Genomic DNA, 26,935 nt, shown 5'->3' with positions numbered 1-26,935 from the left:
TGCCACCTGATTCCCCCCCCACCGTTCGTTCAGTCACTCGCCCCCCACCCTCCCCCACACTTGGCCAGTGTGCCATGTGGTGGGGAGGCCATATAAGTGTGCCACGGAGTGAAAAAGGTTGGGAAACGCTGTCAGATCATAAGTGTGTTAGAGCCCTGCCCTGTAGACAAAAAACCTGGCCAAGTTTTTGCCATTGAATCATGCCTGTGGTCACTGTTTAAGACAAGACTGGCTGTAACTTTTTGCCAGCATCACAGTTCCTCAGATTTCAACACTGACAAAACATCAATAATACCCAATGAGAACAGCAACAACAAGCTGTACTGAGGCTTAGTAAACCATTGAGGACTGCACTTTCTGGTTTATAACAAAATTTGGACAGCTATTGTGAATGGGCCAATATAATGCTAGAATCATGCTAAAACAGTGTAGAGTCATTCCAAATGACTGAGTTTCTTCACCTGCCACCAATTGCAATTTAGGTAGAAAATGTTATTCTCATGTAAATAAAGTTCTTCCAAATTTTTCACATTGTCAGCCACATGAAAACCTGAAAAAGCAAAATCATCTTTAAACTTAGCTCAAACAATTCCTTTTCTTGTTCTGGAGCACAGCATGATAAACGGTCCAAACAGCAATGGTTTCTTACCAATCTCACATTTTGGTTTAGAGTGCTCAAATGGAGTAAATTAAAGGACTTCCTCGCTGTCAATAATACACAAACGGTGTCAAAGACAGAAGCATTATCTAACAGAGAGCTCTTCAGACAGATTTGCGTATATTCAGATTGTAAGGTTATCATATTATTTTGTAATATTATTTACCTAAAAACATACTTCACTCTTTAACAAGAACTCTGAGATAACTAATAACCTATTTGCTAGAAGCTACCTCTGCAAAGCAAAGCTGCAAAACTTGTTTTAACATGTAAAATGAAATGTTGATAAAAAAAAGTGCTATGGCCAAGGTAACTATCTTAGGTAAACAATACTTAAGAAATCAGAAAGATTTTATCTAGTTAGTGCCTGATTTTATACTCACTCAGCTTTAAATACCACAAATGATGAATTCCATTTATTCAGACACAAGTGCCATGAGGTATTTTTGCATATAAACAAAGGAACACAACATGCCCACCTAAGGCCTAATCCTGCAATATATTAATGGGGACAATTCCTACTGAAATCCTATTGAAGTGTACTGTTACCGGTTGCAAGATGGGTCCACAATGCTTATCAAGGAAACTTATTTATTGCTTTTTACTCCACTGCTTTTTGTAGGAACTTTGATTCTTTCCCAATACTGATATAAGTCAATACAAACTTTGGCTTACCTCCATCAGACACAGTTGCAGACTGCAATGAGAGAGAGAGAGAGAAAAAAAGTTACATAAGTTTCATGACAGTATAGAAGAAACTTCTGAGTAACACATGATACTGAAAGCAGTCTTAGCACTTTATCACAGAAATAATATCAGCCACAGGTGTCATACGAAAGACAGTCTATATGAATCAGCAGTGATTTTCTCACAACTGTTAGCTTCTCTCAAGTTCCTGAAACCACCTTCTTGTATCTTGATCCCACAAATATTTACTTGGCACAGTGCTTCCTACTGTGAGTAGTAACATTGAGTTCAAACAGGACAGCTTACATGAATAAAGTTACTTGTGTGAACACGCTTCCAAGATCAGATACTTGTGTTCTTAAAGATGACCTACAAAGGTTAAAAGGAACTGTGTCTTTCTTATGCCTCTGATGGTAACTAAAAGACTGAAAGGTCCTTTTTTAACATGTGTTTTACAATTAAAACTCAGGTTTTAACATAGGCAAGAAACTCTGGAAGTCTTCACTGCAAAAAAAAATTGTGCTAGCACAAATATAGTGATCTTGATATAAAATTCAAGAAGTGGAGACAAGACATGTATGTTTTATATTGATGCAGCTAGTCAAAAATAGAGAGAGAATCTCAACCAACTATACTGACATGCACATCCAAGTTTTATTTGACAAACAACTAGAGAGAACTCACTAAATGGTGAAATTATGGTCCATCTCTTTACCTTTCATTGGCAATTAAAAAAACACAGTTAAGACCACTATAGGAGGCAAGTACAGACTAGATCCTTTTTCAGCTTACAAATGCTTGTTTGTTTTCTCAACTGTGGTCCAACGAGGTTTGGAGCAGGGTGTATCTGGAATTTGTCAAAGCCTAAGCTAATTTCTATCAAGACTAATTTTCTGTCCAAGTGAGATAAATGCCAATACATCCTTCATACATCACTAAAAAAAGCCAAACCCACTTCTCATGAACTTACACACAAATAAATCTTTCCCTTCAGTTACAATTACACAATAGCACAATTATACTTCAAACACAATTATGCATCTCACACCCTAGTCAAGAGCTGTTGGACAAGCTTTTAGGCATTAAGTACCCCTCTTCAGGTCTATGGTTTTGTATACATACAAATAATGCAAAGCAATAAACTCCAGAGCAATTTAAGTCAGAGAAAATTACTCCCAGGTGCAACATCTACACATGTGCCTGGGAGAGCAGCAATTTGAGCCAAGGTGAAGCAGGCCCAGAGTGGCAGGGGACAGAAGTGGAGGTGGGGGAGGGAGGCTCGGTGGTGACAGAGGGGCTGGCTGGGGCATGTGGGTGCTGCAGGGTAGGGGCATGTAGTTAGCTGGCCCCCTGCTGCCTGGGGTAACTGGGCACAATTCATGCCCACAGTCAGCATCTACACATATAGATCACAGTAAATTACTCTGCCATAAGATAGTACTGTCCCCCCAACAGTAAGATAGTACTGCCCCTGCCTCTTACAGCAGAACTAATTAGTTTATTGTAGGCTAATACCACGCCGCACATGTAGATGGCGATTCTTTACTGCACAGATAATTAGTCGACCACAGTAAATCGCATGCATAAATGAACACATTGTGCTCTAAATTTAATCTGATCTGATACCTTCCTAAAGAACTTAATACATAGAAAGTAACAGAACAGTGACTGCTTTCAGATTCCTTTTGTTTTGTTCACGTATTGCACAGTCTGTCACCATCCTGAATAATATTACCTGAACAATATTACCCAGAACATGAGCAATGAAGATTGCTCAAAGACTATACACACACTAGAATTTTGTATATGATTATTTTCAGCCAACAAATAAAAATTACTTCTCAAAATAGATGGTACTAGTAGTCAATTATTTGAACAATCTTACCTATATTTCAGTTAACAGAAAGGTCACCTGCTTAATGTTTATAATCTTTTTTCCAGTAAAAAGGGAATTAAGAAATATTTTACCATCGTTGAAGAAGTCTGGCTGCCTAATAAAATGTAAACATTAAAAGAACACGATTCCATTAACTGAATTTAGCACTGTGAACAGTGATAGAAACCTTCAGTTTAACCAGTATAAAAGGTGTTAAAAACTATGTTGCCTTGTCTGCTTAAAAAACATTTCCTTTAGCACATTAACTAAAATGGACCAAAAACACACCTCAGAATCTGCCCAGGCAACACCCAATTGTACGAAAAAATGAAGTGTTTGTTACAGACAAAACTGAATCCCTAGACTGTTCTGTCCTAGTTCATTGAAGTATACGACTTGTATCTATGTCTTAAGCCCTTTCATTTGTCCTATTGCTTGGATATTTTCCAGCGATACCTTACACTTGTGCATAATAGGAATACCATTAAAAAAAAAAACTTGCAAACTAATTCCATGTAACTTCTCTAGCTTACACTATGTGATATATTATAAGCTATTTTTTTCCAAATGAAGCCAAAAACCTAATCCACATAATTTAGTGGAATTTACTAGTACCTCACATGGTAAGCAATGGTTACATTTGAATGTGTAGTCATGTTTTAAACATATTTATGAATGCCTAAAAGTCTCAATATATATTTTGGCAGAAAGTATGTGTAGTTAGGATTCAAGCAAAGCAGTTTTTCGTTTGTCAGCTGTACTTGTCTAGATCTGTCTGTGAGAAAAAGTTGGAAGACCTGATTTTGTAAGTAGTATGTTGAATTCATTTTAAAACTTCTTAGTATTTTAGAGGTTATATTTTACTTTTGGATGTTTATGTGCAGTCCTGAGAATTAAAGGGCAAAATTTGGTTCAGCACGTTTCTACAGAATGATTGTTTGATGGAAGTAACCACTTAAATAACCAGGAAAAACTGGAAAGTTATTTAGATTCCAGTACAGTTTGCATTCACAGATTGAATTTTTACAACAGTCACAAATGTAACAGTCTTAATATCCCTGCCCAAAATAAAACAACAAGCACTATGGAACCACATACCAACCCTGGCTAATCACCCTTATAGCTAGTACTCAATTTTAATGACATTTATAAACATCATTAAATATTTTATTAATAGAAAATAAGTTATTGCATTTATTTGAACTCTAGAAAATCTTTAGTTTTATTTTGCTACTTAATATAAAAGTCAGTGTTGCAATTTTGTTTTTACATAAGTATTTAAGTTAGCTATTCTAGAGTCTTTTATCTAAAAGCAAAAATTTGAATTGTATTCATTCCAACTCCAGATAAGCACTCAAAAGATCTTAACCTCCAAAATATTTTAAAATAAAGCCATTCTCCCACACCACAAGCCTGGTGAAATTAAAGAAGAAGAAAAAGAAAAGGAAAAAGAAAGTCCTGTAAAAACAAAAACATCTTGAAGTGTCTTCATCAGCAGGAATATAGCCTGCTTATCCAGTTTGCCTGGATATCAAGATGTCCATTGAGAAGGCACTGTAATATTGTAATATTCTTCCTTTCAGTTCCTAATAGGTCCCGATCCCCCGTGATCATAGTGGGGAACTTTCTGCCAGCACCGACAGGATAAGCAATGACTTCTGTATTGTACTACAAATTAAAGGATTGTTTTAAATTCCAAAACACATCATTTCTTTTATCTTCCATTTAATGTCTCTAAAATTCAGCCAAGTCTTGAGAATCTCTTTACCACCACCTTTAGGAAGTGAGGAAAAACAATGTGAACAAGCCAATTCAGGCTTATCAAGAGTATGATTGCAGTCATGTTCAAGGAAGTCTTATCTTAGAATTTATTATTGAAGGGATACCCTCTATTTGAGGGAATGAATTATTATTTCGAAATGAAAAAGGACAACTTAAACAGGAAGACAATTGGGAGAGAACAGATGCAAAGGAGAATCCACAACACTATGTCCAAGCAATGCAACATGTAGGCTAGGGACAGAAGGTACACATAAACCGGTTTAAGTGATCAGAAACTGGTTTAAACCTGTAACACAACAGAAGTTCAGTGCACACAAGTCACTTTCAAAATGGCTGAAACTAGTTAAAGATAAACCTGGTGAATGTAGCATCAGACTTAACTAATTTAGGTCAAACTGGTTTATGCAATGTCTGTCCCAGACCCCTTCCTGGTTTAAGTTGCATCAAAGTCCCCCAGCATCCCAGGATGCTTTGCAGCCCTGAGCTGGGCTGTGCTGCCTGCTCCACCAGAGCCAAGTTAGCCCCACCCCCTGTTCTCTAAATGGAGCAGTGAAGGCTGCCTCCCAAGGGGGTGGGGGTAGGGGTGGGGAACCCAGCTGGGGACGCAGTCCAGTCTGCCTGGCAGGGCCAGAGAATCCCCTGCCAGACTTTTCCCTGCTGGAGTGGGGGGGTGGGGGCATGGGACAGCAGGCTCAGGTGGAGGGTGATTAAACCCCCCTGCCTCCCTACTCCCATAGGCACAGGACCCCAGCTGGGGTCTGCCCAGCTTTTACCCCCTGCTCGCAGCTCAGCACAACCCAGGACCCTCAAAACCCTCCTCCCAGCCAGGGGGCAATCCCACTGTGTCTTCCCAGTCCAGTTCAGAGCCAAGCCCAGCTAAGCATGCAGCTGGGGGAGCAGCTCCTGCCCAGCAACCCCTTCTACATGCTGAAGAGTGGTGCCTAGGCCAGCCCCAGCCCCTGCAATGGCACGGGCTCAATCCAGCAGTGCCTAGAACTGAGCAAGGGCACCAAGAAGCTGGGCAGTGAGATGTTGGAGGTCAAGCCAGGCCAGGCATTGTGCTCTTTCACAGGCTCCAAGGTAGACAGGTGTAAAAGCTCCTCAGGTGACAAGGAGGAGCTGGCTGCACCCACCACCACTATGCAGCACTCACTGGATAGCCTCAACCCCAACCTGCCATACCCCAGGCCGCTGGGCGCTGAGTTGGCTGCACCCTGCTCACTCTCCTCCTAGTCAGCAGCAGTGCAGCACAGCCCCATGTACCAGGTGCGGGGCACTACCCCTATGGATTCCCCACTACTGCTGCTGTCAAGGGGACCCACACTGGCCATAACGGTAGGCACCGCCTGCACTACCTGCACCACCAGGTGGGCAGACAGCAGCAGGGAAGCCATAGTGATACCACCCCACACCTGGTGCATAAAGCAGCACTGTGCTGCCACTGGGTAGATAAAGAGCAAGCAGGGCACAGCTAGCTCAGTGCCTGGGGAACAGCAGGTCAGGGCTGAGACCATCCAGCAAGTGCCACACAGAGGTGGCAGGTACAGCCAGCTCCTCCTCAATGCCCAAGGAGCCTTTGTGCCCATCCACCTTGAAGCCTATGAGAGCGCTTGGCATCTCGGCCTCCAACATCGCACCACCCAGCTTCTTGGCACTTTGCCCAGCTCTAGGCACTGCTGGGTCGAGCCTGCACCATGCACACCTCTGCAGGGGCCAGGCTGGGGCTGGCCCAGGTGCCACTCCCCAGTGGGTAGAAGGGGCCACCAGGCACAGGCTGCTCCCCCATCTGCATGCTCAGCTCAGCTTGGCTGTGCCCCAGGCTAGTTCAGACACACACTCCAGCCCCTTCCCTGCCCTTCCTAGGCTGGGCTCACATCCAGGATGGAGCCACCACTGCTGCAATCCCTCTGTGCTCTGCTTGGTGCATGTCCCCACCTGGGCTTGGGGCCAGTTTCGCTCTAATCCCTCCCCCCAATCTGGCCTTTGCTCCTGGGCTGCCCCAAGTGAAACCCCCACCTCTGCAGCTGGGAAGGCATAGCAGGATTGCCCCCTGGATGGGAGAAGGGCTCTGGAGGTCCCAGGCCATGCTGAGCCATAAGCAGGGGGAAAAGCCAGGCAGATCCTGGCTGGGGTCCCGAGCCTGTGGGGGAGGGGAGGCAGGGGGAGTTTAATCCCACTCCCTCCCCCACTTCACCTGAGGTGCTGCCTCAGCCTCTGGCTGGCCATGCCCTCCAGTGCTCAGGGAGAAGCCTGGCAAGGACTGCTTCCCCCTTCTCCCTCCAGGCAGACCCTAGCTGGGCTCCCTGCAGGCCAGGATGAGGGTTTAAACCCCTCCACAATCATACTCAGCCTGCTTGGGCCTGGCCATGCCCACTCCCTCCCCCTCCTCAGCTCAGCTTCCCTCCAGCTTTCCAGCCACTGCAAAAGGGATGGGAAAGCTCCCTCTAGCGCTTCCCGGCTTCTAGCCTAAGCCACTGCAAGCATGTGACTACATTTCCAGAATCAAAAGTGAATGTCTATTCATTTGCTTGTCAGTTTAATCTCCACAGGTTAGACTCACCTACAAAGATTGAATCAGTTCAAGCTCGGGCTTTTTGAATGTCTGTACTTAGCCCAGGCCTTTGTAGGTTTAGCAGTTCCAAGGTATGTGCAAACAAACTAGACAAAAATGGTCTGTCTGACGGTGCCCTTTCTCAAAAAGTGAACCATGTTTTGCAAAGGAAAGAAATAGCTACTGGCAAAGCTCATTATGACAATATGGTCCATAAAAACTCAAAAGACTTGTTCCATTTTTCAGACTCCCTGGAAAGAACATGTCTAGATAAGCAGTACAGCCATGTCAATACAGCATTCTGTCCAGGCTAAATTAGCTCTGCTTCTCAAGTGCACTGTGAAAACATATATCCTAAATAAAGAGCCAATGTAGCATGACCCCACCAACTTTTGCTCCATCCCTTGAAGCCTGGCAAGTGTATACTATAAGGCTTCAAAAGCATAGGTACAAACAACAATGCTGCTGTTTTACACCTCTCAAAATTGAAAATTTCTTAAGAAAACGAGAGAAACAATACATGCTCATTATGTAAGCCTTGTACAGACATTCAGTTTCCTGTGGAAGAACAGTGAGTGTACAGACATTCAGGATTTTTCTCCATGCTGCAGAAGACTCCAGCATCACATGCATCAGTGTCCCCATGCTGAAAAATAGTGGCACGGGCATTTCAGCTAAAGCTCGAACAAGCTTAATTAAAGTGCCCCTGCCGCCATTTTCAGCAGGGGGGCACTGATACACGTGACTCTCCAAGAGATGCCCCTGCCTGTACTCCTGGAGCACGTCTATAAATGCCTATTGTGCTGCAGGGAAACACAGGCAGATAATGAGTACTGCTACTATCTGTCACTAGACAGACTAAGGGAGCCTGCAGAATACACAGAGATGTGTACACAGGGCCCTCCACCCACCTGGCTGCAGTGTCTGCACTGCAAACTCTCCACTTTTCAGGGCCTCAACATTCAAAATTCTTTACATGTGGCTCTTGGTAACTTTTTCTACCAAGAAAACAAACCTAGGAGAATTCTCCCAGATTATTTGAATGTATATATACAGCCATACATACCTCAATATGTGAAGGACTTTCTCTTAAACAGATCAGGATCCCTGTACTGTCAAACTGTCCCTATGAACAGCCTAGCCTAGCATAGAGACTTCTGTTACTATAATTCTCTTTTGTGGAACAATGCTAAAAGGAATGGCATGCAATTAAGTATAGTAGGCTGGGTGACAAATTTACATGACGTTAGGAGGCAAGTTTTTAATCATGTCAATGATTAAAAGATTACAGGTGGAAACAAAGGTTGAATATCTTCCAGTCTCTCTACAGAATTAATCCAGGCAGGGTCCATTATGGCTTCGATTTTTTCCCCAGATAGGATTTAAAACAGACTTGGTCTCATTTACTAACAGGCCAAAATATGAGAGCAGCTGTAATGAGAACCTCCTACCTGCTTTAACTGATTCTAGACCAACCAGTCATTCAAGTGAAGGAAAATGGGCATTCACACATATCTGAAGGCAATAACTATGATGCTTCCGCCCTTTGCACAGTCCTTAGTGCAGTTCAGAGTTCAAAGACAAGTACATAATATTGTTAATGTTCACTGCCTACAAAAAAAACAAAAACAGATGCTAGAAAAAGTACTTTAAGCTTTAACAATATGAAACTGGGAAGGATTGTGAGCAAGTTGGAGGATGGGAACACGATTCAAAAGACTGGGAAGCTGGGCTGAAGCTCAGCAGACAAATGCAAGGCACTACACCTGGGGGAGAATAATCAAAAACACAACTACAAAATAAGTGACACCTGGCTGGAAGGCAGCACTATGGAGAAGGATCTGGGAGTCTTGATGGATCATAGACCCAACACAAGTCTGCAGTGGGATGCAGCTGCACAAAAGGCAAATGCAGTTTTTGAATACATCAATAGAAGCATTAAGTGCAAGATGTCAGAGGTGGTGAGCCTCATCAAGAGTACTGTGTCCAGTTTTGGGCTCCACGTTTTAAAAAGGATGCGGAGAAGTTGGAGAGGGTCCAGAGTGATGTGACAAAGATAATAAAGCACTTGGAAAGCAAGTCACACGAGGCAAACCTGAAAGAGCTAGGCCTGTTCAGTTTATGGAAAAGGCATTTAAGGGGGAACATAACAGCAGTCTTCAAATACTTGAAGAGCTGCCATACAGAAGAGAGAAAATGCCTTTTCTCTCTTGCTGCAGAGAGTAAGAAACAGACCGATGGCTTGGAATTGCAGCAAAGTAGGTTTAGGTTGGGTATCTGGAAAAACTTCTTCACTATTATAACAGTAAAGCAGTGGTATAGACTGCCTAGAGAAGTTGTGAACTCACCGTCACTGAAGGTTATTTTAAGCCTTCCTCAAAAGGATTTGGGTGTTGGCTGCAACCAAGCCAGGGATTTTGACTGGGCTGTGCCAATGCTCCTGCTGGGTCCTGAAGCCACAGATTCTGGCCCCTCCACTCAGGGTCAGACTGATCACCAGATGTGGGGTCAGGAAGGATTTTTACCCGTGGTCAGATGTGTACAGATTGTGGGGATTTTTGCCTTCCTCTGTAGGAGGAGGTGTGGCCCTCTACCTGGGCTCTCTTGAGCCTCTATTAACAACCTTTTATATAACCAAAACATTAGCTGCCATGGTTCCCCTGCTTTACCTATGGCAGGTTAGGGTATGATGCCTTGCATTGTGTCAGAGTTTATGGTAGTTTTATGAGGAATTTATCTTATGGATTTGCATAGAATGGTTTGGATAATGCAGGAGGTTAGACTAGATGGCATCTGGAGGTCCCTTCCAGCCCTACTTCTCTATGACACAACTTACATGCATGCCACTGATAGATTATACATAGCAGCAGCACACATAATTCTACTGAGTTATTAAACTGGTCAGTCATTATTTTAAGGGGTTTTATTGCAGTTTTCTTCTGATAGCTTAAGTTACATCATCAAAATGGCACAAAAGTGTTGTCTGATATGGGCCCTGGTTCCACCTCAGTAGCTGATTAGGTTGTATAAGATGAGAATATGTCTGCTTTGCAGGAACATCTACCATTTTCTGCAATGTTACATGCCTCACTCTGGTATCTTTACAGTTTGTTCAGCAAAGATGACACGTGACCCTCAATCATGTTGACACTGTCAATTTAAATAAAAAAGTTAATGTATTAAGGTTTCAAAAAATCTTCAAGTTAAATTTTCAGGGATAGAAGTTTGTTTTCTAAATACCGTAACAATTTTGAACCATCATATTTCTGGTTGGGATTACTCAGGAACACACTACAGTTTTGAATTAAGGCAGAGATATCAAACTCATGTGGCCCCATAAGCTGGATGAATGACACAGGGCCAGTCCATGGGCCAGACTGAACTAACAGGCTTATGGACCCGATTCCCCCCTCCCTCCTCTGGATCCAGTGCCCACAGCACCCACTCCAGAGTAGCTGGCAGGCACCACATCCTGGACCGGCCAGAGCAGTGATGTGCTATACGCCCACGCCCACCCCCACCAGACTTGAACAGCCTGCAGTGCTCAGTCCAGCTGCTTCAGGATCTATGCCACACATGGTGCCCCTAGAAGCTGGTATGGAACTGTGCTGCACATGGCACCTGCTTCAGCTGCTCTGGGACCTGGATCAACTTTGTTTTAAAAGGTTTTTTGTAAATACAAGTTGATTGGTATTAATTACATTGCCAAACTTTAGTCCTTTGCTAATTGAGACTTTACATTTTGGGGCTGCCACCATTTTATGACAGAACCACTATGGCACCTGAGCCCTAAGCACTGATTCGGTAAATAACAGCATGATTTTTTTTCTCTGAAATGTATCTCTACCAACTCTTATCTCCTCTTTTTTTGGTTTTGGCCCTAGTTTCTCTACCACAGCCTGACAGCAACGCACCTCACTTTTTACCCTTCAGCACCTCTCTCCAGGGATATGAAGTTCAGTTCTCTTCGGGGTCTTTTGAATGAGACTGCCCATATAACAGTTCACTTGGTTTTTATTAACAAAAAATGGAATAAAACAGAAGAAACAGGTTGTTTCCAAACATACTAGATTTTTCTTATTATTTACAAAGAAAAAAAGTAAAATGACCAACTGTTAAAAAAAAAAAAACAATTGCTGAAAGTGATTCCATTTGCTCACTATCCCCTGGCTCCATGAGCAGCCTCTCTCACTGTCAGAATACCAAATCTCTAGTCCTAGCCAGTGAACTGTTTGACCTCTGTCCTAAGGACTTATTAAACTTAGAGGGAAAATGCTAATTATATCCTGCATTAATTTATAATAAACCACTATAGCCCCTAACTAGGACAGGCTGCATGTCAAGAAATGGTTCCTCTAATCCAAGTCAGCTACCTTCTCTTTCCAAACCACTCAAGTTTTCTATACACATAACTAGGGGCTGAGGCTAGCTGCATTCTCTGAGACAAATACTGAAGACACAGACGCAGGTAATAAAAAGTCTTCTTTCACATGTTTAACCATGTACCCAATAGACAACATTTCACATACCAGCTTTTCTGATTGCATCTAGTTCTAATCAAACCTCTTGCTAAACCACCCCAAGTCACTTTTGCCAAGATTCCTTCACCAGGGAACTTACAGTGTGCACCAATGTCTTATCATTTTAAACTGATTCAATTAGGGCACTTGCAAAAGTTTTATTTTTTTCTCAACTCTCATGCTCTTTATGGGGTTTCTGTCCTATAATTTGGGAACAGAATTCTAAAATAAAGGATTAGGTAATCAAAAGTACAACCATATCATATTTATACTTTCTGATTAAATATCTTTTAAAGACATTAGTTTTGCATTTTTTTCTTAAGTAAACTTAGGCATATTTCTTGATCTCAGTAGTGCTAAACAATATTTTTTTTAACCTTCAGTTACTTTTAAAAATATTGTGGCTGATTTTCTGCTGTAGGATTTTGTGAAGTTCATCACCACTAAAACCAACTAAATAAGAAACACTAAATAGGTTGTTATTTTCAATTCTCTGTGAAAAAGGTGCACGCATATAAATAGCAATTCAAGGAAAAATATATTTTGTATGATTATATTCAATTAAAAGCGTTATTCAAATACCTGTTCTTCAAAACATTATGCATTTTTGTCATATATTTTACCTTACAAGAAAACGTACAAAGCAAGCTATGCAAACTACCTTTTCTTGCTACACTCAGAATTCCTCTCAGAGACAGCTGATCCTACGAAAATAACTTTTGTGTATGAACAAAATGATAATGTACAGATCAAACAGCTACAGAGTTAAATGCACTTTTAAAAATACCTCAATAAAACGCATGCAGATTTTCACCACAACAAAAATAAAATATTATCATTATAACAGTCATATATGATTTACATTGCATAATCATTAAAAACAGGTGTACAATACAAACAAGTTGAATTTTGAGTACTGTAAGAATGTCACAATTCTGTTTTTTCAGTTAGAGAAAATTTGAATATTAGAGTTATATGGTAAGGCTGTCTATGCAGTTTCCTATTCAGCAAAAATAAAATATTTGCCCCTCATAGTATGTTTAAGAAAATTACATTTTATGCCAAATGTTTCTGAACTATTCAGTGTAGAAAAGATTAAAACTCAACAAAAGCAATAATTCTGAAGCTGAACATAATATCCTTGCCTAATTTCTTGCCAATTGTAATACTCTTCCAATTGCTCACTGCAACAGTGCCTTGCCTTAGCTAAATATAACTTATATTACTTACCCGCTCTTCATAAGAAACAGCAGTTATCTTTCCTAAGAGTACTCTTCCTAAATTCATCTTCACTTAAGATGAAAAAAACATTTCCTTAACACATCAGTTTCTCCAAGATGATAATATACAATTCAAGCCTATTCCATGCCTATACATGCCAGCAAAGTTTAAAGGCATTTCGTATGAAGTTCTATTTTACTCCCTTTATGTTACCCATAGCAACAGGCCACTGCAGGAAGCTGTGGTTCGTCAGGGATTCAGATTAGATCTCAATTATCTCTCACAAAAAGCTAGATAATTTTATATACATCATGCTGTGATTTCATTTAAAGTATTTCCTATAACAAATCAAGGCAACAAAATGAAGTTTGGGTGTGTGATAACCTTTGTTCAATGAAACCGCTTCCTATAACTTTCCTTTCAATGAAGCATTGCTGTTAATCACCTTAATTATAGCTAAACATTTCTATGAGCTAACTACCATTTTCACATGTTTATACAGTGCAGGTCAGAATGGAGTAAAGCATCTTAGAAGGGTCTGTCCCATTTTACATGTTTAGTAACGCAACTAGCTCATAAAAGATCAGAAAGGCAAGGATATGGGCCATAAAAGGTTTAATTTGGAAGCAATACATTACCATATCAGGACAAAACTGTGCTCTCTGACCAGAAGAGCAACTTTTAACTATATCCTATCCTTCTCACTTATGCCATGTGACTATGCCTCACCAAGATCAAGGGCAGCTCCATTCAGGTAGGAAGAACAGAACAAAAAATGCACTGTGTGAATCTAAGAGTGTAAGAAACCCTGTAACTTGCCTTTTACAGCAATGTCTTTATCTGAGAACAGTAGAGAATTCTATGACGTCTACTGCTCTTTACAAATAAATCAATATAGAACAACACACAAAAATCTCCATTTCTGTTATTCTGCAACAATCATAAAACAAATTTACTGTTAAACATAAACACTACAATTACAAGTTAATAATGGCTAATGCAGCCTTCCACCACTAGCCTTCAAAGCGCTACACAAACATAAATTCCACCTTTCAGCAGTATCCTGTGAACCAGGCAAGTATCCTGAGTTTAGAGAGAGACAAACTGAGGGCAGGGAGGTTTTGGGTTTTTTTAAATCTTGGTATCCAAGACTACACCGTTAGTGCCAGATGCAGATGACCCAGAACTTCAGCTTTTTTCATCTCCTGTTCTAAGAACTGAACAATACACTGTCTTTGTTAATATTGAAATCACCTAATGTTCATGATTTCATTGAGAGAAATCACAAAACAACATTTGAGGAGGTACAAAGGCCTATGACCTAAACATTTCATAAACACAGATATAGGTTTATTTAATTGGAAAATCTATATTTTGTAAACTGAGATTAATCGGGATGGACAAACCACAGTAAATCCTTTAAGCTGCATTTTAATTATCAGTGCAAGTGACACTTGGGAGACATAGGTGGCAGGAGAAAATATTATTTGGAGGGGACTGAGTAAATATTATCTGGGGGGCGGACTCCTGCATCTCCCTTCCACAGGGCCACTGCAGGGCCGGTGCGTGCTGGTGCAGTACACAGTGGCAGAGGAGCACATGGTAGGGGTACTGGGCACGGCACAGCAGTGGTGCTAGAGCAGTGGAGGTGCAGAGCTGAGCACGCGCGGAGCGCTGGCTTGGCTGCACGCTGAGTGGCACCAGGCGCAGCTGCTGTCACTGGCCACTGCAATATTAGTTTGGGGGTGGCTAAGCCCTGTTAGCCCTGGCCTTCCGCCACCTATGCTTGGAAAAGAGATTTGGAAGCAGCAAGATCAAAGTTTCAAATAAATTTGTTTCCCATATCACATGCTCCATTATTTTGAGTGCTAAGATGCAAATTATCCATGGTATTGGGGCTAATAGAAGGGTTTTACCATGTATGGCTAATGAGCATTAAAAGCTGAAAACTTTAAAGCAGACAAGTACTACCAGAAATGCATTTCATTTATAAATTGCATATTGCATAATGCTAGTACAGCTGGCTGGCACAAGTGGGCAGCTTTTGCAAGAGCAAACCAATCATCCTTACATGGCTGACAAGGTGTATCAACTATTTCTACCTAAGATGAATAAGAAGTATGTGGAGGTGAGAGACTTCCAGGAGAATTTTCCTGTGGATGCTCTTGACACACACAAAACAAGGGAAACTTTTACCAATGCTCATCACCAACTGGTTGTGCAGAGTACAGCGCAGCAAGGAGGTGCATGCTCCTATCAACATTAGCTCCAGAATGATTTGAAAGAAACACATGCAGCTGGAGGCCTTTGCAAGACTTGCATGTAGCTGATGCAACTGTAATGGAGCACCAACTTCAGGAACATTTGGTGTGGGCAATATTTTATAATGCTTTCCAGGCACTTGTATTAGGTGCTAGAAACCTAATAATCCTTTACTGTAAGCAGACCACTAAAGTTGCTGTTTTTTATTTCACCAAAATGATCTTGCATTCCAACATCCACATTTTTTTTCTATACAGTGGTCTCATGAATACCTATTTGGCTGCACCTGAAAGCTAACCTGATAATGGGGGGGGGAGGGGGGGGGAGGGGCACGACTGTGACCCTAAACTTTTAAAAATGTCTTTTCCCCTTATTTTTGTCCAGGGCATCTCCATAACTACCATACTCAAAATGTTACATGATTTCACACATTAACTAGGTCAACATCCAAAGGCCTTGTCCCTATAATACTGAGGGAATGTTAACTTAGAGAGCTATTAATAGAATGTGATAAAATCATGACATGACAGCTCTAAAGCAACTAATTCAGATATACAAGTGAAGACATTTCTAAGCCCACTTCCATCTGCTTAGAAACTAAAATGTGGGGAAAGACTTAGTCCCCAGAAATAGTCTCTCCCTCCTTGGTGTCTTCCCCTCCCTCTTGGAAAGTTCCCCATTTTGTTTTCTTCTGCCTACCTGTTTGAAAGTCTGCAAGAAAGCAGATATGACAGGGGCTACAGAGATGAGGATTTTTTGGTGCTACTTTTATAGGGCCAAGTGTATCATTGGGAAAGTTCTTAGACAATCTTGTGGGAACAAAGTGCACTTACTTAAGATCACTTTTCATCTGAAAGCTTGCCTAACATCTCTTCCAGCTACACAGTTGGTCCAATAAAAGATATCACCAAAAAATCATGGCCTCTGTTTTCAAAGAAACTTGAGTTTTATTTATACATGCTCTGTGTTTCTTCTAGTATCTTCTTGCTCCATGTAATAAAGGCATTTCTTTGAATTAAAGTTTTCCTAACAGTATTTTCTGGCTCCTGCTTTCTTATCAATATTTATTTTCTTTGTCAGGTAGTAAAAATAGATAAAGTTAATGAGAATTAAGATCTTTAAGCAGACTTATCAGTGCTTCCTACTTACCACACCGAATTTACTACAAGAACCTGCTTTTTAGTTTAAGACCAAAGCTTTGCCTGATCCTAATTTGGTAGCAGCTAGTTAGACAAACTTTTAGGCACACACTGCCCTGACCCAAGGAAGATATCACACACAAAAGAAACCAAAACAAAAAACCCACCCATGCCACATGTATTTCCTGGCCCATCAAAGCTAACACACTAACCCTACTTGAAAGAATTTTTTTTTTTTAATAGAAAAATTAAATTAAACCTTTCCTGAACTGTCCCACACTACTTTTGCCAAGGGTTCCCCAGGTCCTCACAGGTAAATTAAGCAGAGAAAAGAAGAATGCCAATGTAAAATTTATATTTGTCCCTCCAATATATGATAGAAAAAAATATTTTGAATTTGCATTTTATCTAACCAACTGAAAAGACTAGGAAACTGCAAACTTTATTAAATACTGAGCTTCCAATAACATAAATATAGAAAAACTTGGAAGCTTGATGCAAATCAGTGCCAAGAGTGCCCCCTGCTGTCAACCTAAAATACAAGCGTTAGTAGGACTTTTTTTTTTTGCACACATTTTTATAAGTAAAATATCTCTTTGGATCTAATCTTACACAGAACCAACAGAAACATTGTCCCCAGACATATTTTAAATATCTAAAAAATCTTTTGACCCCTTCAATAATAAGTTGATTCTAAAAACTAGCTCTTTAACATAATTTTAAAAAAATGTATTTGTGTATGGTAAATTCAACCATTCTTCTCAAACAGATTATAATGTTTCAGGTTTCAGATACCTAAACTCACTCCACAGATAAAACTATGCCACAAGCAGCTCTGACTGTCACTTGCATTTCTTGAAGAGCAATTTTAAAAATGAATTATAACACAGCAGTAACTTCAAATTACGTTACATGCTAGGAGGATATGATTAAGTTACAAATCACTCTTACACATCAAGACACTTTTGAATTTCCCTTCAGCCTAGAGCTTCAACTGATTTCTGTAAACCCCTGAATGTAAATTGGATTTAAGAACTAATCAGTAGTAAAACAGTCAGTGTATTGCTTTTCTTCTTAAATCTAGTATGTCTAAATCTTTCATTTCTCAGTTTAGAACAGAGAGACTTTTTGCTGATTCATTTTAGGATCAAAGAAAAATAGACTTTATGGAAATCAGACACAGAATAAGACCTGAGAAAGTCAGAACCCAATACTAGCCTTTCCTTTCATTTTCAAAATGTGTGCATTTGGATTAGTAAAGGTTAACAGAAAATATGTTGAATGTTCAGGTATCTCAAAGTTATATATTTGTGAATACTGTACAAAGCAACGTGTTTATTTTGGTAACTCATGTCCAAAGAAATACGGCCTCAGCTGCACAGCTGAAAACAGCTGTGACCATTAGCAAATATCTGATTTTAAAAAGACACTCAGAGAAAATTAGTAAAAATTAAATAACTGCTAATCTGACCAAAAAAGCTGATTAGAAATGCTTTACAATTATTGTACAGTCCACATTCCTATAAAATCTATTAATTAAATATAATGTATAGAAGTACATTGAAAACACATTATTAAAGATTTTTTTTTGTTATAGCTTGTATTATAAAGACAAATGAAATGCAAACTTTGCCTCTTTAACAACTCAATGAATCCTTAAAAATACTCTTTATCACACCTCATTACAAAAAGATTCTTAGTTCTGAAATCTAGTCTTACAGCCACATTCCTGTTTTCTGTTCATTTTAAAACAAACAAAACTTTATACTTACAGATACTTGACTTTCAGTGAAAGTTTTCTCCATGTATAAATAGTTTAATAGCTCATTGTTAGGAAACAGTCCCTTTAACTTTATTATCACGCCCTTTCTGAACACATACTTATTTCTTCAGAGCCTGGTAAAAAAAATAAAACCATTCTCTCTGTTATCCTACCACCACCTCTTCCTATTCTCCTCCCCCCAGCACATTCCCCGCCCTGACTCAATACTAACTCTGTATCTGCCCATCAAAAGAAAAAAGCTGTCTGTGCTCAAACTTTTAAAATGTTGTTTAGGCAGCTTCCACAAAACTATAAAGCTTCTGTAAAGCCAACAACATGCCGCTAATGCAAAATTCATTTAATAAGGGCGTAAGGTATCTAGTCTAGAAGCATTTGTCCAAACATGCTTAGGTACTGAGTCAACATCATTTTTCCCCTCCAAACAAAACGTGTTGTTTTTATTTTATTCCTCTAACATGAAATGGACATAAATGAAGTAGGTCATCAACTTAAGTTCAAAAAATACATTTTTAGATCCAAATTAACACCAAATCAATAAGAATACTTGATGCTGGTAGGACTAAGCTTAGAGTAACTTCCAGCTCCTGGGCATGTAAGTGCATGCTTCTTCATGATTACGTGTGCATGTTATACAATTGATTCATCGTACCCAACGCTCTTTGGAGTACGGCACTGAATTGGCCAAGAATCCTGTTCCTGGTGAAACAAGATTCCTGCCATTTCAATACCACAGGGGCTCAACAGAATATTGCAGAGATATTTAAGTAATATCAGAAAGAAACCCAAACACAGTTTGCCCAGCTAACAAGCTTAAATCTCATCTTTTTTTGCAAAGGCTTAATTTGGAGATGGGACAGAGAGGGGTGGTAAGGAACTGAAACTACTTCTCCTAAATTAAGGCTAAATAGTATCACAACAATGTGATGAAGTCTGCACTGCTCTTCTGCTGCTGTACTTTATCTATTCTATGACTAGGGAGAAAAAAAAATCCAGCTCTAAAGATGGCAATTCAACACATTTAAACAGTTCTTACTTCACAAAAAACATTCCCCTAGCCACTAAATCTGAAAACAGACAAGTACACTTCTGAGAAAAAGCCTTTTATCCCTGGATCCTAAAGACATTCACACCTATTGTCCCACTGCAAGTGCCTACGTGTGAAGTATGTAAGATAAAATGTGCTAACACTGCACCCAGCACCACCCCCCAACATGCGCGCGCGCACACACATGCACCTGTGCATCGGTAAGCTAACTATGGCTCATTTAAATGTGGTTCACTACAGGGATAAGCCTGCAGGCCATGTGCTCTCCCTGGTTACCTAGTGACAGAAGCACAATAATGCATCTGTTTTGAGCCAAGTCAAAACCCAGGACAATCATCATTCCTCATCAATCACAATCAGTCTCAAATCAAATGACAAGTCTTTCCAGCTTAATATTATCCCTCAGTAGCACTATAGGAGAAAGAAGCCCTAACATGCACTCATCAGGGTGGCCAATAAACACTCTTTTTTCCTCTGATAAAAATAAACTGCACAGCAGCAGAAATAGCCGTATGGGGCAGGAAGGGTGAGGGGAATATAAGGCCAACTGGTTACTTCTTTCCCCATCCCTAGAATGAACCAGGATTATTGATTCAGCTCAGAACACTGGATTCCTAGCACCTCCTTGCAGCAGAGGTCCCCACATTAAATCTCTACACCCCCTTGAAGCCCCCCTCTGTAGAGAAGTAGTCTCTCAACAGTACCATCAACAGCACCACCACTGCCATGGGCTCCAGATGCCTCCTTTTACATATTGGTTTGTATTAAGATAAGGGGAAAAGTAGGATGGATGAAAGAAGAAAGGTTAAAGGTCACAATGTTAAGGCAAAGAAGTGAAGGTTATGGACAAAAGTCAGTTAAACCAGGAAAGGTAAAAAAGGCTCAATACAAAAGTAAAACAATGTAATTTGTGTTTAAAATGAAATAACGGGTGAACAAATGATAACTAAAAGAAAATGTCAAGACAAGCAGTTCATAAATAAATTTAAAACACAAGAATTTAAAGTCTAAAAAATATACCGAATTATTTAAACAAATATTAGCTTATACTGCATAGTAAAAATGGTCTTAAACTAAGAAATCACTTTTATTCAAGAAATCATTTGCACATGTACTGAAGTCTCATGGGACAAAATTGGCTTTAAAAATATATGCCTTTTCCTGAATAGAAATGCTTTCCAGGATTGGATCTATAAGAATACCTAGGAGTTACTATTATCTCAGTCTCCAATATAAACCTAGTTCAAGACGTATACATCATTATTAAATTAAATTGAGCTAAATCTATTTGTTAGCATATTTTACATAAAAGTTATGCAGAGTTCAGATGTATTTTATTTAGATGGTGTGGGGAAAGTGTTGGGGAGAAAGTGTGTTCTTACCATTTTGGATTTTTAAAATAATTTATAGACTGCAGAAATTTTCCAAAATGAAATTATACAAGGAATCACTCCTTCATATACACAGTTTGTTGACTTGAAGCCCTCTGAAGAGGATAGCTAGAAATCTTTTTCTATATATGTTTATCACTAAGGTGATTAGCTGTATCAGTCTGAATTCAGGCAGAAGGTAGGACAGCATGACATCCAAAAATCTCACTGATTCAGAGGGGCATAAGCTTTGAAAGGCAATGCTCTATTTCCTCAGATGCTAGGAATGGCCTGGCAGAAAGAAACGATTTTAGAAAGGAAAGGGACAAAGGGAGAGGATGCTGCTAAGAGAAGTAATAAGTGGACTGATTAAATCAGTTAAGATGAACAAGGCCTTTAACACCTTGGAGGGACGTGAGAGTAAACATCTAATACAGGAAAGGGATAAGAATACATAGTCCTGTTGCGATCCAGGTTAATACCACCCAGTTTGTTGACAACTTCTTATTCTGCAATTTCCCATCCAAGCTGTTTCTTAAAGATTTTTGTTTAAGCACAGCTACCCTGAGGATTCTTATCCCATTACCTGGAACTAGCTGTCTAGTCTGGTGAGCCTGAAACTTTAAGGCAGCACTGGCACCCTGGAAGGTGTTGTCACAGGCTGAGAGTTACAAGGAAGTAGGCAGTCTGGAGCTTCTAGACAAACTGAAAGAAGGAGGGCAAATAGGAGATGGTTCTTACAAGATTCAATCATCAAAGGTTAAAAGATAATAAAAATAAAAACACAGCAAGACATTACAACAGCCAAAGTTGGAAAAGTCACCAGTAAATATAAAACTGGGAAAGCAGCTGGAAAGGAGAGAATAATTTGGTTGAAGTGATGCTTTTAAAAGGCAATGAAATAGTTTTCCAGCTCTTTCTAGTTCTATTACATAGAATGTGGAATGAAGAGAAGAATCCAACCCATAGAAAGGAGGCCTTGCCATAGAACTGAAAGAAGAGACATTAACGACTGCATAAACTGAGAAAGATTAACATTACACTCACTGCCTGGGAGAAGCATGGAACATCCTGTGAGTATCAGGAAACATATATATCTCCAGCTCAGAGAGGAAGGAGCAGGCAGTAGACCAGTGAGATCACATGTCAATCAAACAATTTGTTTCGGGGATATTACAGATTTATCACAAGGCAAATACTTCACATGATATATTTTCTCTCTTTCCAGGAGGACTTCAACAGCATAGATGGAGACAAACTTTGAAAATTATGAATTCCAGAATGCCAGCAAAAATAATCAGACTGAGCAAAAATCAGAGGTGCACTAATACATCAGTCCACATCTTATCAGCACTGATAAAAGGCAAATTGACATTATCGGCAATCAGCTTTTTTTTGGCTGATGTGGCCGATAATGTCGCCAATATATGCTGCGTGCATGTGCACAGCCACAGCACACGTGGCCAGCCTGGCAGCTTTGAGAGCAGCATCCAGAGGGGAAAGCTATTGAAGGGAAGCAGCGGTGGGGAGGAAGGTAGAGTGGGTATGGGGGTGAAAATCAAGGCCCCCATCGTGAGGGAAGGAGTGGGGCTGGGGCTGGTACTGCGCAGCCGGGGCGGGACACACAATGGAGCCACGGGAAGGAGAGGCAGCTGCCACTGCTGTGCGCACGCCCCACATCTCTGCGCGGGGTGAGGGCAGAATGCCACTGCAGGCTGGGGTTCGGGCAGTGCCAGGCTCTTCTCAGCAGGGGGGTTGGGCCAGGGTTGCAGTCAGGGCAGGCAGCAGCATTTCTGGGAGGGGGGGCTATGGGGTGGGCTACAGCCACCCCAAAATTCACCATAGCCCCCTCAAACCTTCCCTCCCAGCAGATCCAAGGGGAAAATGCCACCCCTGTTTCCACCCAGCAGTCACTGAGGCCCAAGTACAGCTCATCCAGCCCCTGTCCACGGAGGATGGAACTTGGCCACGGGCCTCTGCAACATCCCATCCTGCCCCACCATCAGGGCTCCTGGAAGTTGCAGGGTGTGTACACACATACCAGGAACCCTGATGACTGGGCAGGACAGCACAGAGGCCTGTAGCCAGGCTCCATCCCCCACCCCCACAGCTGAGAACACAGCCAACAGGTGCCGGCTCTGGCCGGGGAGCATGTAAATGGGTGCATGTGCATGCATTTGTGTGCGTGCAGCCCTCAACAGCTCACCAAAACTCATTAAGTGCCCCTCCAACCCAAATAACTGCCCACCCCTGCTGTATCTGCTACTGAAAACTACACTTCATGGGCAGATCCAGGATTTTGAACAGAGAGAAAAACAGTCTGCAGGGCTGTAAAATAAGAGGAGGGAAAAAGAGACCAGGAGTACCTAGATTGCAAAACTGCAGAAGAGAGGATAGAAACATGGTAAATTGCCATTAATGTTCAAAAAGAAGCATTACAGTAGGTAGATAAAATGACTAACTTCATTTAACGTTTCCTCATCTTGGGAGTAAAATGTCCTCTCAAGATAAGGATGACATGTAGGTTGTCAAGCAACAAACAGCAAAAGCCGCTAATTAACTTTCATAAACTTGAAAAACACTAGGGAAAGTAGATTGACAATGATACAAAAATACAATTTTTCAATGCTGTGATTACGTCTACACTTTATGAAGCACAGGCCTGAAAATACATAATAGCAACTGATAATATCAACTCATTATCAAAGTAAATGCCTGCAGCATATACTCACAATTCATTGAAAAAGAGTTTCTGCAAACATCAAAAATGTTAGTGGATGGTCACAATTAAAACATACTTTACAAATGCCCCCAATATGACTCCCATATCAAGAGAAGAGGGCCTATGGACACATTATGTAAAATAAAAGAGAAAATGCCCAGTCCAATAGACATGACACACTAAAGCCTGGAGAGAACAGCACAAGACCAGAATAAATAGCAGAAAATGATTAATGCCAATAAAGAAAGACGTTATCAAATGTTAAAGCAATAAAAAATAGTGGCAATTAACAGAACAGAAGAGTTAACAATATTTAACTAACTTCCACTGTTTTTATTACTTCTATTTAATCTTGGTCTTTTTAAGTTTTATATGATAACCCACTTTCTAATGTTTAGTGGTTTCTCCTCCACTTAGTTTTTGAACACTGGCTAACCACCCTCTCTTTATACTTTGCATTCACCTCCCTGCTCCCATACCTTCTACCCTGTCCCTCCCCTTTACAACACCCAATCAATCCATCTACTAATCACAGAAACGCTCATGCATAAGTGGCTAGTTATCAGAAGTACTTTTGTGGCTAGAAAAGTGTATCTGTGCTTCCTTGTAGCTTCTACAACACTACTACTACTAGAAATACTTCGTCCTGGGAAGCCTGAAATAGTTTATCATGGTAGGTAAGAATGGAGCTTCATGCCATGCGTACTACTGAATTATTGAATGGTGTCAGATTTATTTACGCTATTTAAACTAAATCATGCAATTCAATAAGAAGAATGAAAAGGATATTTTTAATGTTATGTGTACTGTGAAACCAGAAGCGCACAGATTGCCATGTACATTTGGTGCTTAATTACTTAAAAAGCTGACACCTAGTGGCATATTCTAGAAATCATCCTTCATATATGATGAGCACATATTTAAAACAGAGACAAAAGTATCAGAGATAAGGATGGTTCAAAAATCAATACAGCTCTTTAAACAGCAGTGATTGTGGGACCAGATTTTGAGACTTCAAACTCTTCTCAACTTTATCATGTGAAATAGTGCATTATTTTGAGAATTAAATCACCAGTAAGAATGCTAAAATGACAAAAGACCAATAAACAATATTTTCAAGCTCCAAAAGGAGATACCTATTTATGGGATACAAAACATTTCAGTTTTTTCACACATTTTGCTAAACTGGAATGAAGACAAAATATAGCTACACAGTAGGATGTTGGACAAAAAATTAGATAAACTGCTGGTAAAAGATACAAACCTTAGATCTAGTGTGTAAAAACAGAAAATTTTAGCAACTTGTGATGACTCAAAATTCAAAAGACCTACTGAGACTTAAATAAAAGACATATAATCATTTTATAATTGCTATATTTTTTCTTTTAAACCAAATTTAAATCAAACAGAACCAATTACTTAATGAGAAATCTCGTTGCTATGCCAATTAGTTGATTTTGCTACTGTAACTTCAAAAAACACTATTGTGTATTGAGTTATGCTTTGTAAAGATACAATAAAAGCCCCATAAGACTTTCTGCATATCTTAAGTTAAGCAATGAAATATGAAGAAAAATGGAGCAACTGGAATGAGCAAAACAAAAATCAGGCATTGCTAGTAATCTATAGTAACAGGCAACAGCACATATCAATTTTCTGAAACTGCCTTAGCCCAGGTTCATGCCCTACTACAAAAAAAAACAGTGCATCTTAACCATACTAGCCCAGTGAGACTAGGTTTGGGTGGACTTTTGACCTTTTAAAAGTCCTGGCAACAGGAGCCAGAGAGAAGGTACCACTAGACAGTGACTTGTTAAGAAACAGAAATAACTCTGCCTATAGGTGCGACAACCTGGGACACCCTCCCAGAGGGCTCACGTTCTCTTTTTGCTCTTTTTCTGGCCCCACAAATCTTGCTCTTGGGCCAGTTCAACAGTCCATAAAACTAGTCCATAATCAAATATTTAAGGCACTCTTCTGGAAGTGGAAGATTAGGTATGAATCCCCTCGGGCAGATGGGCTCATAACCAAAGCACTGGACTTCCTGAGCAAGTGCTCCTATTATGAACTGTTGGCCAAAAGACAGACTTTACACTGATCTCACTGCGCTCAGGGCATCCTGGTTCAGATAGGTACCTTTCTAGGGATGTGCAAACTGGGCAGTATTTGATTTGAATTGGGATTCAGCCTGATTCAGGGGACAGTGGTTCATAGAAGGACTTAGGTACCTGTACACCAATGCCAGAAGCATGGGGAACAAGCAGGAGGAATTAGTCTTCCTGCTTTCCACTGGGCACTATGATCTAGTAGGGATCATGGAGACCTGGTGGGACTCCACTCATGACCGGAGTGTAGCCATAAAGGGCTATGTCCTTCAGAGAAGGGATTGGGTAGGGAAGACAGGTGGGGGTGTCGTCCCCTATGTGAAGAAGCAGTACACCTCCCTACAGGCTGATGTTGGCCCCAAAGAAGAACAGCTTGAAACCCTCTCAGTCAAGCTCTGGGGTAGGCACGGTGAGAGAGACCTGACTGTAGGTGTATACTAAAGGCCGCCTAACCAAGGGGAGGAACTTGATCTAGCGTTTGCCCATGAACTAATGGAGGCCACATGTGCACTTCAACTACCCAGACATCTCCTGGAAGGAATGCTCAGCCAGCTTGGATCGATCACGATCCTTCCTGACCAGCACCAAAGAGCTTTTTTTCACTCAGGAGGTACATAGGCCAACTAGAGGCAATGCAGTTCTTGACCTGGTCCTGGCCAAATGGGATGACCTGGTGACCAACTTAAACAGACGGCAGCCTAGGCAGCAAAAGGGCACAACAGCCCCCTTGGCTCTCCAGGGAACTAGCGGACCTCCTGCATCTTAAAAGGAAGATCTACAAAGGATGGAGGACTGGAACCACCGCCAAGAAGGAATACTCTGCTCTGGTCCAGACCTACAGAGAGCAAACTAGGAAAGCCAAGGCTGCGATGGAACTCCAGCTAGCTACAAATATGAAGGACAATAAAAAGTCCTTTTTTAGATATGTGGGGAGCCTAAAGAAAAGCAAAACCCCTGCTAAACCAGATGGGACAACTGACAACCGATGCCCATGACAAAGCAAACTTGCTTAATGGGTGCTTTGCGTCAGTTTTTCACCTGTCCCATGGGACACCCCTGCCCAATGTGGGTCAGGGAGGTCTGGGTGAGGGAGATTCCTTACCCTCCATCAAAGCTGACTTCATGAAGGAACACCTTAACAGGCTGGATACCTTCAAGTCAGCCAGCCCTGATGGTTTACACCCAAGGGTATTGAAGGAGCTGGTGAGCATCAT

At 40.8% G+C, this 26,935-nt stretch overlaps 1 protein-coding gene across 3 annotated transcripts in view; it reads right to left on the bottom strand.

The window, feature by feature from the left end:
• Positions 1 to 26,935, bottom strand: part of RGS12 (regulator of G-protein signaling 12) — a 164,142-nt gene that overhangs the window by 95,817 nt on the left and 41,390 nt on the right. Inside the window, exons 1-2 of one of the 3 annotated variants that reach the window (XM_019526051.1) lie at positions 18,469 to 18,637; positions 1,334 to 1,355 (exon numbers count right to left, since the gene is read on the bottom strand). In XM_019526051.1, the coding sequence (XP_019381596.1) occupies positions 1,334 to 1,355; positions 18,469 to 18,501 (55 nt within the window). In that variant the 5' untranslated portion in view covers positions 18,502 to 18,637. Of the gene's footprint in view, positions 1 to 1,333; positions 1,356 to 13,304; positions 13,417 to 18,468; positions 18,638 to 26,935 lie in introns of those variants that run through there. The other 2 variants (XM_019526050.1, XM_019526049.1) reach the window with 2 other exon arrangements.

This window comes from Gavialis gangeticus, unplaced genomic scaffold, assembly GCF_001723915.1.
Source record: "Gavialis gangeticus isolate Ggan-Ray unplaced genomic scaffold, GavGan_comp1, whole genome shotgun sequence".
NCBI lineage: Eukaryota > Metazoa > Chordata > Crocodylia > Gavialidae > Gavialis > Gavialis gangeticus.
The sequence above is the reverse complement of the archived record's forward strand: the minus strand, read 5'-3'. Positions and strand labels throughout refer to the sequence as shown.